An 11,299-nucleotide genomic window follows, 5' to 3' on the forward strand; every position below is an offset into this window, starting at 1 on the left:
CAACTAGGGCAACTGCCCCCTGGTCAGAGAGCAACCTAAACCAGCTGGAAGCTAAAGAAGCACTGCCTGGGCTTTGCAGTCCCCAGTTATGTCTAACACGAGCTCTAGCAGGATATATATATTTCAAATCTAATATATTCTAATCACAAAATAGAAATAAAATTATTTTTTTCTACCTTTTGTCGTCTCTGGTTTCTGCTTTCATCTTCTTTTCACTCTCTTCCCTCCAGCATCTGCCCTCTCTGTCTCTTCAATCCAGCATCTGCCCCTTCCATCCACTGTCTGCCCTCTCCCCCTTCCATATGGTATCTGTCTTCTTTCTATGCCGCTCTCCCCTTTCCATCCAGCCTGTGCCCCCTCTCTCCTTTTTACATGATTCATTCCAACTTCACTGCTCTCTTCATTTTTATCTCTCCTACACCAGATCTACCATCGTTGTCCCTCTCTGCTTATTTTTCTGCTGACCCCTTCCCATCAATCTCTCTACTTTCTCATGCCTGTCTCTTCCCTTCCCCTCCTCTAATCTCCCTGCCAGCTGTTTCCTTTTTTCCTTCTCCCTTCCCTCCTTCTCCTCCTGTCCAGCAGTAATTCTCTTCCCTTCCTCCCCTCCCAGCAGAATCTCTCCTTCTCCTTCCCTCCAGGTCCAATAGCAGCTGTCCCTTTTTTTCCCTTGCCCAGCAGCTGCCAGCTGTTTCCTTTTTTCCTTCTCCCTTCCCTCCTTCTCCTCCTGTCCAGCAGTAATTCTCTTCCCTTCCTCCCCTCCCAGCAGAATCTCTCCTTCTCCTTCCCTCCAGGTCCAATAGCAGCTGTCCCTTTTTTTCCCTTGCCCAGCAGCTTCCCAGACTCTGATAGTGGCTTTCTCCCCTCCCAGCAGCTCTCCTTACTTCCCAGTGCAGTGATTCAGGAAGGCAGCCTCAGGTCCTTTGTTGAGTTGCACCGCTTCTGAGGAAAGAGGAAGTTGAATCATCAGAGGTGGCCGTGACTCAGCAAAAGCCCCAAGGCTGCCTTCCTGAATCGCTGCGCTGGGAAGTAAGGAGAGTTGCAGAGAGGGGAGAAAGCCACTGTCGGAGGCTCCCCATGATCTCTCCTGCTCAGCGCGGACCAGCTGAAAATATCTCGATCTTGCCGGCCCTGCGCGGGCCAGCAGGAAACTGAAGTTAATCAATCTCGCCGGCCCTGTGCGGACCGGCAATTTCCTGCAGACCGGCACCGGTCCACAGACCGACGGTTGAAGAACAATGCTCTACATCACTGTTCTTCAACCGCCGGTCCGCAGGAAATTTCTGCCGGTCCGCGCAGGGCTGGCGAGAATGATGAAGTTCAATTTCCTGCCAGTCCGCACAGGGCCGGCAAGATCGATGAGATATTTTTAGCTTGTCCACTGGGCAGGAGAGATCATGGGGAGCCTCCGACAGTGGCTTTCTCCCCTCTGCAGCTCTCCTTTACTTCCCAGCGCAGCAATTCACGAAGGCAGCCTCGGGGCTTTTGCTGAGTCACGGCTGCCTCTAATGATGCAACTTCCTCTTTCCTCAGAGGCGGGGCGACCCAACAAAGGACCCGAAGCTGCCTTCTTGATTCGCTGCGCTGGGAAGTAAGAAGAGCTGCTGGGAGGGGAGAAAGCCACTATCAGAGTCTGGGAAGCTGCTGGGCAAGGGAAAAAAAGGGACAACTGCTACTGGAGAGGGAGGAGAGATGCTTCTGGGAGGGGAGGAGGGAAAGAAATCTGGAAAGCTGCTGGGCAAGGAAAAAAAGGGACAGCTGCTACTGGAGAGGGAGAAGGAGAGATGCTGCTGGGAGGGGAGGAGGGAAATGAATCTGGAAAGCTGATGGGCAAGGAAAAAAGGGACATCTGCTACTGGAGAGGGAGAAGGAAAGATGCTGCTGGGAGGGGAGGAGGGAAAGGAATCTGGGAAGCTGCTGGGCAAGGAAAAAAAGGGACAGCTGCTACTGGAAAGGGAGAAGGAGAGATGCTGCTGGGAGGGGAGGAGGGAAAGGAATCTGGGAAGCTGCTGGACAAGAGAAAAAAGGGACAGCTGCTACTGGAGAGGGAGGAGAGATGCTGCTGGGAGGGGAGGAGGGAAATGAATCTGTAAAGCTGCTGGGCAAGGGAAAAAAGGGACATCTGCTACTGGAGAGGGAGAAGGAGAGATGCTGCTGGGAGGGGAGGAAGGGAAGAGTTACTGCTGGACAGGAGGAGGAGGGAAGGGAGAAGGGAAAAAGGAAGGAAACAGCTGGCAGGGAGATTAGAGTAGGGGAAGGGGAGAGACAGACATGAGAATGTAGAGAGATTGATGATGGGAAGGGATCAGCAGAGAAATAAGCAGATAGAGACAACGATGCTAGATCTGGTGTAGGAGAGATAAAAATGAAGAGAGCAGTGAAGTTGGAATGAATCATGTAAAAAGGAGAGAGGGGGCACAGGCTGGATGGAAAGGGGAGAGCGGCATAGAAAGAAGACAGATACCATATGGAAGGGGGAGAGGGCAGACAGTGGATGGAAGGGGCAGATGCTGGATTGAAGAGACAGAGAGGGCAGATGCTGGAGGGAAGAGAGTGAAAAGAAGATGAAAGCAGAAACCAGAGACGACAAAAGGTAGAAAAAAATAATTTTATTTCTATTTTGTGATTAGAATATATTAGATTTGAAATATATATATCCTGCTAGAGCTCGTGTTAGACATAACTGGGGACTGCAAAGCCCAGGCAGTGCTTCTTTAGCTTCCAGCTGGTTTAGGTTGCTCTCTGACCAGGGGGCAGTTGCCCTAGTTGCATTCCCTTAACACTATTCCTGTCATGTGTGACTGCAGTATTCTGTTAGCATGATATTTCTGTGTAGCATTCTGTAATAATTTGGCTTGTTCAGTTTTCTTGATAGTAGAGGGGATATATGTAAAGGGGAGGGGAGACAGGGGGTTTTGTTGATCCTTGCTCTGTATTATTTGTATTTATAAAATGACAAATTGTACAGAATATTGTTTATTTTTATACTTTAATAAAATACATTCAATATAAAATTATAACTGAGGCTTGTACGGATGGGATCAGATGATTTGTGGGGACCGAACTCGCGAAGATGGGGCAAAAACGGGGTTTTAAAATTTTAGTCATAATTGTTTGCCTGTCCACAAAATAATTCTTTTATTTCTGCCGGTCCACGGGTGTGAAAAGGTTGAAAAACAATGCTCTACATCACAATCAAAGCAGACAGGAACCTGTAGAACATCATTAGTAATGTTTTTAAGGACATCATCATCTTCTCCATGTCTTTCTAATTTGTTTAGAATAATGTTCCCACATATTTTTTAGGGCTTGGTTTGTAACTAATTTCCAAGCACCAGCAACCAAGTATAAACAATCTTTTATATTTAATTCTTTTATGAATTGGATCACGATGCCTTATTCATCATCTATATCAGCCAATAGAAGTTTCTGTAACAATTGCTTCCTGTAAAGTCATTTCAAAGAGACAAAAAGAAATTATGGGCTGGATTCACAAAGCAAACCGATCATGTAACAATTGGTTTGCGACCCCTTTATGATCAAATTTCCCTCCAGCCTCATTCACTAACCTCTCCAGCTTAGAATTCATGCATGCAAATGAGGAGAAACGCATGCAAATTGGACAGCGATGTGATTCATCAACCAAAAATTTAAAACCAACTGGGCTGGCCGATCAACCCAAGAAGCGACTGCTGGAGACCAGTCGAAAAAGTCTTTCCGACTCTCCAGCTCCATAGAAGCCCTACTCTGCCCCGATCTGTCTCCTGCCTGCTCGCCCTGATCTTCTAGCCCTGCTCTGCCCCGTGTCTCCTATTTGCTTGCCACAATCTTCCAGCCCTGCTCTGCCTGTGCCTCCTGCCTGCTCACCCTTATCTTCCAGCCCTGCTCTGCCCCGTGTCTCCTGCCTGCTCGCCCTGATCTTCCAGCCCTGCTCTGCCCTCTGCCTGGGAGGGTGGGACTAAAGTCCCAGTGAGCCAGCAATATCCCTATCAGCAGTTCTATAGGAGGGATTTGAGCCAGAAATATTGAAATAAATTAATAAGCCTCTGATAAATCTAGAGATGCCAGAAATTCCCCTGGTGCCACTGAAGCTATGACTGAATGCAGTCTTCATTTAGAACTGGGGTATCTTCAGCAATGCATTGACCGACTTCAGATCCCAAGACTGTATTTGTATTTATTTATTTATTCCCCGCCTTTCCCAAGACAGGTCAAAATAGAATACATACACAAACAGAATCACATACAGTACAACAAATCGAACATGAACAAAATATAATAGTGATAATATAAAGCCTCCTAAAATTACAAAGAAGCTACCAGTGCCTCGCATCAAAAAACTATAAATCAAATCCCAAATTTCATCTTGCAGAAGAGGTATTTTTTCAACATTTTCTTGAAACTTCTCAAACTTGTTTGCTGTCCTAAATATCCTGGAAGCTTATTTCACTCCCGAGGACCCACACACGAAAATATGCTAGCTCTAGACACAGCTAGCCACAGTTGTTTCACTGTCGGAATATGTAAGTCATCGTGAGTCACCGAGCGCAACATGCGCTGTGGTTCATATGGCAGAATGCTATCCATCAAATGTTTCGGCGCCTTATTGTGTTTACAAAGATGCAACATGACCAGTAATTTATAAAGGATTCGATGTTCTAATTTTAATCAATACAAAGATTATATAGCATTCTGTCACATGATCACTCTTTCTTAATCGAAACAGAGTTCGAACAATTGTGCTCTGGGTTACTTTTAGCGCACTCAGTGCTGATGCAGGTATATCCAGAAGCACCAAATTGCAGTAGTCTAAGCATGATAATACCACTCTGTAAGACAGTCCTAAACAGAAGCAGACAAATATGGGCGTAAACTATTCAACAGACACAATTTTTAAAAATACTTTTATGTTACCACTGCACATACATGCCCCCTGAATGTCAAGACAATAATCTAGTAAAACCCCTAAATATTTTACCTCCGTGGATTTTGCAACAGAGTGCTTATAATAGGTTGATTTTATCAGGAAGAGCATATCCCAATGAATGAACAAAACATATAACCTTTGTTTTCTGAACACTCAATGTCAATCTGTTACAATTCATCCAACTATTAACCTCTGTCATCACCTTCTGCAGCCAATGACTGGGTTCTAGTTGTCTGAGTCTTTCTTGGGCTCGATGAAACAGTTGGAGTAGCTGCCCAAGCCAGATTCTTTAGCTGGTATGGGTTCTACAGCCTGAATATCCAGCAGCCATGTTACTGTTACAAACAGGTCCAGTAGAGGACAAAAGAATTCGAGCTTGCCTCTCGAATATTGTCCAGTACCTAGTGGTCTGAGCAATTCCTCGCCGAAGCCTCCTTCCAATCAGAGGAGGTTCAGCTACTGACCTGACATCATTGGGACTATTTGGAAGCTGCTGGACATGCACTAGAGATCTGAGCTCTCCTGGAGCCTCCAAACCTCTGCCAAGATCCTTGAAATTATCTATGCACAGAAGATTCCACTGAGGACTGATGAGATCAGGTCAATGAAGCCGGCAGCACAGTGCGCAGCGGCCGCTAAGAAAGCAAATAAAATGCTAGGTATAATCAAGAAGAGTATTACAACCAGAACGAAAGAAGATATCCTGCCTTTGTATCGGGCAATGGTGCATCCACATCTGCAGTACTGCGTACAATATTGGTCGCCGTACCTTAAGGATATGGCGATACTCGAGAGGGTGCAAAGGAGAGCGACACGTCTGATAAAAGGTATGGAAAATCTTTCATACGCTGAGAGATTAGAGGAACTTGGGCTCTTTTCCCTGGAAAAGAGGGGATTTGATAGAGACCTACAAGATCATGAAGGGCATAGAGAAAGTGGAGAGGGACAGATTCTTCAAACTTTCGAAAAACTCAAGGACGAGAGGGCATTCAGAAAAGTTGAAAGGGGACAGCTTCAAAATAGAGAGTTGCGCGGGGACAGAAGTCCCACCCGTCCCCGTGAGGACTCCCACCCGTCTCCGTGAGGAATCCCCTCCGTCCCCGCGAGGAATCCCCTACTTCCCCGCCCGTCCCTATAAACTTCAGAAATAGTTATTTCAGTTAATTATGCTACTGAATTAAAGGCTCTGGTAGAAACCCATTTAAAAATAAGCAAAAAGACTATTAATTTGGAAATATTAATTGGGAAGAATACATACTTTGTAAACAGGTTTCTACCAAAGCCTCTAATGTTTATAAATTTTTATCAACACAACTAATATACTACTTTATCCTGAAGCAAAAAAAAAAAAAAAATAAAATTTTTTTTTCCTACCTTTGTTGCCTGGTTTCTGCTTTCCTCATGTTCTCATTCAATTCCTTCCATCCACTGTCTCTCTTCTCTCTGCGTCTTCCATTTGCTCTGTTACTGTGCCTCTTCCTTTCTCCCCCCTTCCAAATTGGTCTGGCACCCATCTTCTGCCCTCCGCTCCTCCCATAGTCTGGCATCTCTGTCTTCTTCCCTGCCAGCGTCTTCTCCCCACTCTCTCTTCCCCATTTCCTTTTAGCGTCCTTCCCCCCCCATCTTCCCCATGTCCTGTCAGCATCCTTCTCCCCCCTCTGTCTTCCACATGTGCTTTCAGTGTCCTTCTCCCCCCTGTCTTCCCCATGTCCTTTCAGCGTCCTTCTCCCCTCTCCCGTCCTCCCCATGTCCTTTCAGCATCCTTCTCCACCCCTTTATCTTCCCCATGTCCTTTCAGCGTCCTCCCCCCTCTGTCTTCTCCATGTCCTTTCAGCGTCCTTCTCCCCCCCTGTCCTTTCAGGGTCCTTCTCCCCCTCTGTCTTCCCCATGTGCTTTCAGCGTCCTTCTCCCCCCTCCCCATGTCCTTTCAGCATCCTTCTCCCCCCCCTGTCTTCCCCCCCATGTCCTTTCAGGGTCCTTCTCCGCCCTCTGTCTTCCCCATGTGCTTTCAGAGTCCTTCTCCCCTTCCCGTCCTCCCCATGTCCTTTCAGCATCCTTCTCCACCCCTTTGTCTTCCCCAGTGCTTTCAGCGTCCTTCTCCCCCCTCAGTTTTACCCATTTCCCTTAAGCGTCTTTTCTTCTCCACGCCACCTTTCCTTCCTTTCTCCCTTCCTGCCCCTTACCTTTGTGCCGCTTCCCCACCCGACCGACAACAGAACAGGCCTGGTCAGACAAATCTCCCTGCCCTGTAGCCGCGGATCTAAATTACCTTCTTACAGCAGCTGGAGTATTGAAGCTGCTGTAAGAAGGTAATTTAGATTCGCTGCTACAGGGCAGGGAGGTTTGTCGACCGAGCCTGTTGTCGGTGGATCGGAGGACCTGACCGGCTGTGCACACTCACTCACCCCCACCCCCCACGGCTGCACCCAGGGTGGACCGCCCCCCCGCTTTGGAAGCCACTGCCTTCTCCCTACCTGCACTGCCGCACACAACCGACCGGAAGTCTTCACGATGTCAGTGCTGACGTCGGAGGAAGGGAGGGCTTTGCTTAAGCCCTCCCTCCAACGTCAGCGCTGACATCAAGGAAGACTTCCGATTGGCTATGTGTGCTGCAGCAGGGCAGGAAGAAAATGGAAGACGAGGCCTCGCAGCAGGGCAGGTAGGAAAGGCATTGAACTCCGTGGGATCCCGAGAGCATGAAGGGCGTCCCCACGGGATCCCCGCGACCCTAGGGGGCATACCCACAGGATCCCCGTGACCCGAAGGTGGAACCCGCGGGTCCCGCGGGATTCCCGTCGTCCCCGTTCCCGTGCAGCTCTCTACTTCAAAACAAATGCTAGGAAGTTTTTCTTCACCCGTGTGTGGTGGACACCTGGAATGCACTTCCAGAGGGCCTGATAGGACAGAGTACAGTATTGGGGTTCAAGAAGGGAGTGGACAATTTTCTGTTGGAAAAAAGGATAGAGGGGTATAGATAGAGGACCTGTTGGGCCGCCGCGTGAGCGGACTGCTGGGCATGATGGACCTCTGGTCTGACCCAGCAGAAGCACTGCTTATGTTCTTAAGTTATCATCAAGAACCCTAACAGGAACTATGACCTGACCCCCCCCCCCAGGGGCCCACAGTCTGCTATCTGGCAAGGACTTCAAGCGATGATCTGCCACACCGGGGAACGGTCCTTGAGCCAACAAAGTGTTAGGGCAGGCTGGCCAGGCAGGTTCCCTGTAAAAGAGTTGCCCTCCCGGCTACAGACTTCTAACCATAGTTTGTGCCTTCTAAGAGTTACTAGAGGATGTGTGGTCTCGTCCCATCCCTGACCCTACTTCGTTCTGCCCCCCAACCCCAGCCCCACACAAACCTCATCTCTTCGGGGTCGCATCTGGAAGGCATCTGCGCATGCGCAGATGTAACGCGATGACTTGTGCAGATACCCTCCAGACGTGACCCCAATCTCAATGTTTTTCAAAACCCAAAGCTCCAGATTTTGAAAAGCCGTCTGGAGAGTCTTCTAAAAAGAGGACATGTCTGAGCAAATCCGAAAGTCTGGTAACCCTATGTCTTCTCTTATTCAAACTGGGAACTAGAGAAAGACCAGGGGAAAAAAATTTGTCCCCATCTCTGTGAGCTCATCCCCATCCCCGCCCCATCCCCGTGAGCTCGGTCCCCAACCCATCCCCACAAACCATCTGATCCCATCCACACAAACCATCTCCCTTCTGTGTTCCTATTTTCCCCATTTCTAATATCTCCCCTCTATTTGTATACTCCCTCCTGTGGCCATATATCATGTATCTCCCCTTAATGTCTCTGTCCCTATGCCCCCATGCACATAATTGTCCCCCCATGTATCTCCCCTTTATGTTTCTGGCCCTATGACCCCATGCACATAATTGTCCCCCAGCTGTATTTCCCCTTTATGTCTATGTCCCTATGCCCCCATGTACATCATTTCCCCTCTGTTTCTATTACCTTCCTAAGTCCAGATTTACCCTCTCTTCCTCTTCCACACCAATGTGTCTCTCTCCTCTCCAAACCCATCTAGCTTCTTTCCCTCTTTTTCCCTCCGCTTTCAGCATCTGGCTCACCTGCCTGCCTCCCCTTTCTCTTTCCTGTTATGTCTTCATCCACTAGGCCCAGCATCTCTTTCCCTTTAACGGATTACACTGTCCAGCAGCCCCCTGCCGCCCGATCGCTGCGTCCCACCATCTCCCTCCCTCCCTCACCTTAAGTGCAGAATTTAATTGTTCTTCTCCCAGTGGCACGATTTCAAAAAGTCATGCGCGGCTACTTCAGTTGAATCTTTCCTCTGATGCAACTTCCTGTTTCCAGTTGTGTCAGAGGAGAAAATTCAACAGAAGCGCCTGCGCGCGACTTGTTTAAAGCTTGCCACTGGGAGAACAATTAAATTCGGTACATAAGGTGAGGGAGATGGCAGGACGCAGTGATCAGGTGGGAGGGGGCTCCTGGACTGTGTGATCCATGACCACACGTGTTCCCTTCACTGCGGAGACAAGACAATTCACTGCTCCACAGGGCGGTGAAGGCCTTGTCCCCATCCCAGTAGCAACTACTATTTTTTGCTCACCGTTTCGGCAGATTACCCGTGGCTATCAGCCACTGTGCCATTCTCTACTGGGAACCTCTGGAGCACCAAAAGTCTCACAGTTCAGATGAAGACTTGAAAATAAAAAAAAATCTAAATCAGAACAGATCAAAAATAAACCTTTCAAATCACCTAAAGAAGAAAAACTGAGATGGGACACGGCCCAGAGATGCAGGAGGCAAATCTAAGAGAAAATGGTAGATGATGCCTTCTACAAACTTAAGAGTAAAGGAGAATAACTCACTGTTTCAAAACTCATGTGCCTTTAGCACAAGAAACTTTATTGCAGTAACAGCTCTGTTGCAATGGATTTTTATCTGATTGTATTTTTTATGCCTCTATGTACAGTACTGCATTAATTTTTATGATGTTCTCTGATTGATTTAATTTTCAAGAATAAAAAACAAAACTTGCACGGTTTTAATCAGCACTTCTGCAGCTCCAAAACCCCCTGTTAGCAGTTTCTTTACTATAAACCAATCGTCCACTAGAGATGATGCTGAGCTCACGCTCACCCCGCGCTAAAAAGCAAGTGTAGAATGCTTAGATAGCAACAACAACAAGAAAATTAACGGCAACATTCAAAGAACCAAGCATTAGCCGGTGAACGATAAACAAGAAATACTAAGACACTCGATTGCCTCTTTAAGCGCATCCGGAGACTCCCTCCTCTTCCCTCTTCCGGGATCTGCCATATCCCGCCTCTGACTCCCCGGGCCTACCTGCAAACTCATGTCTGAGGTCAGCCGCCACCGGCCCCGTAGTTTTCCTTCCCCGGCACCCCGACCCCTCTGACGTAACTTCTCTCCCGCCCTGCCTCAGAAACAGGAAGTCGCATCAGAGGGGGCGGGCGATTTCGAAGGCAAGCCTAGACGAGAGGGGTGAGAAGTTTGAAAGAATGAGGGAGTTAACGGGGGCGTTAGATCTGAGAGGGAGAGAAAAACCTGATGGAGGGGGAGGGGGAGGGGGGAGAGGGATGGGGGGGGGGGTCGTGCCTGGAAAGAGAGCGTGTGTTCTGGTTCGCTTCTCGGCGCACTCTGAAGACATTTGATACCTCAGTCCGGTTTTAACTTGCTCGAGTCTCTGTGCCCGGGTTGTCTAGGAGCTGTGTGAAGGAGATGCTCAGTAGCCGTCATTAGCCATGGTGGGTGCAGTGGCGTACCTAGCATATGCGACACCCGGGGCCCATCATTGTTTGACACCCCCCCCCCCATTTGTACAGAAAACATGATTTTTAGTAACAATCCACACATCACACAAGAGTACCTAGGAAAAGGCAGCATCTTACATATGCAGTGAGCAGTACAACATCAATACACCCATTGTAAAACTAAACAAGCCAGACTAGTACAGATCAATCCTGCAGTCAAGCCTAACAAAAAACCATGTCTTTTGAACACACAGAAAACACCTTCGCCTAGTATGGAATATGTACACTTCCCCCTCCCCATTCGCGGTTTCTGCACTCGCGATTTCACATAATTGTGATTTTTTTTAATGGGGAGGGGGAAAATTAAAAAAAAACATATTTTTTACCTCCCTGCCGCCTTCCCGGCCTTACCTGGTGTTCTAGAGCACAGTTCTTCAACCGCCGGTCCGTGGACCGGTGTCGGTCCGCAAAAAAATCTTGCCGGTCCGCGAAGGATTCGGTCCCCGCAGCAACGAAAGGCTGGCGTCAGCTGACTTGCAACTTCCTGTTGCAGTCGCTGTGCCGGGACTCCTGCCTTCCACCGCGTTTGCCTTTTGCCTTGTCTCCTCACCTCCAGACC

The 11,299-nt window shown here is 48.3% G+C and overlaps 1 protein-coding gene across 7 annotated transcripts in view; it reads right to left on the reverse strand.

Annotated features, from left to right (window-relative positions):
• Nucleotides 1–10,399, reverse strand: part of E2F6 (E2F transcription factor 6) — a 97,167-nt gene extending 86,768 nt beyond the window's left edge. The window contains exons 1-2 of one of the 7 annotated variants that reach the window (XM_033939554.1): nucleotides 10,253–10,301; nucleotides 9,513–9,604 (exon numbers count right to left, since the gene is read on the reverse strand). Coding sequence is in view for 2 of the 7 variants with exons in the window: in XM_033939549.1 (XP_033795440.1) it covers nucleotides 10,172–10,225 (54 nt within the window). In the remaining 5 variants the exon portion in view is untranslated. Of the gene's footprint in view, nucleotides 1–6,301; nucleotides 6,320–9,512; nucleotides 9,605–10,171; nucleotides 10,228–10,252 lie in introns of those variants that run through there. The other 6 variants (XM_033939551.1, XM_033939558.1, XM_033939553.1 and 3 more) reach the window with 6 other exon arrangements.
• Nucleotides 10,400–11,299: the final 900 nt, after the last annotated feature.

This window comes from Geotrypetes seraphini, chromosome 3 (genome assembly GCF_902459505.1).
Source record: "Geotrypetes seraphini chromosome 3, aGeoSer1.1, whole genome shotgun sequence".
Taxonomy (NCBI): Eukaryota; Metazoa; Chordata; class Amphibia; order Gymnophiona; family Dermophiidae; genus Geotrypetes; species Geotrypetes seraphini.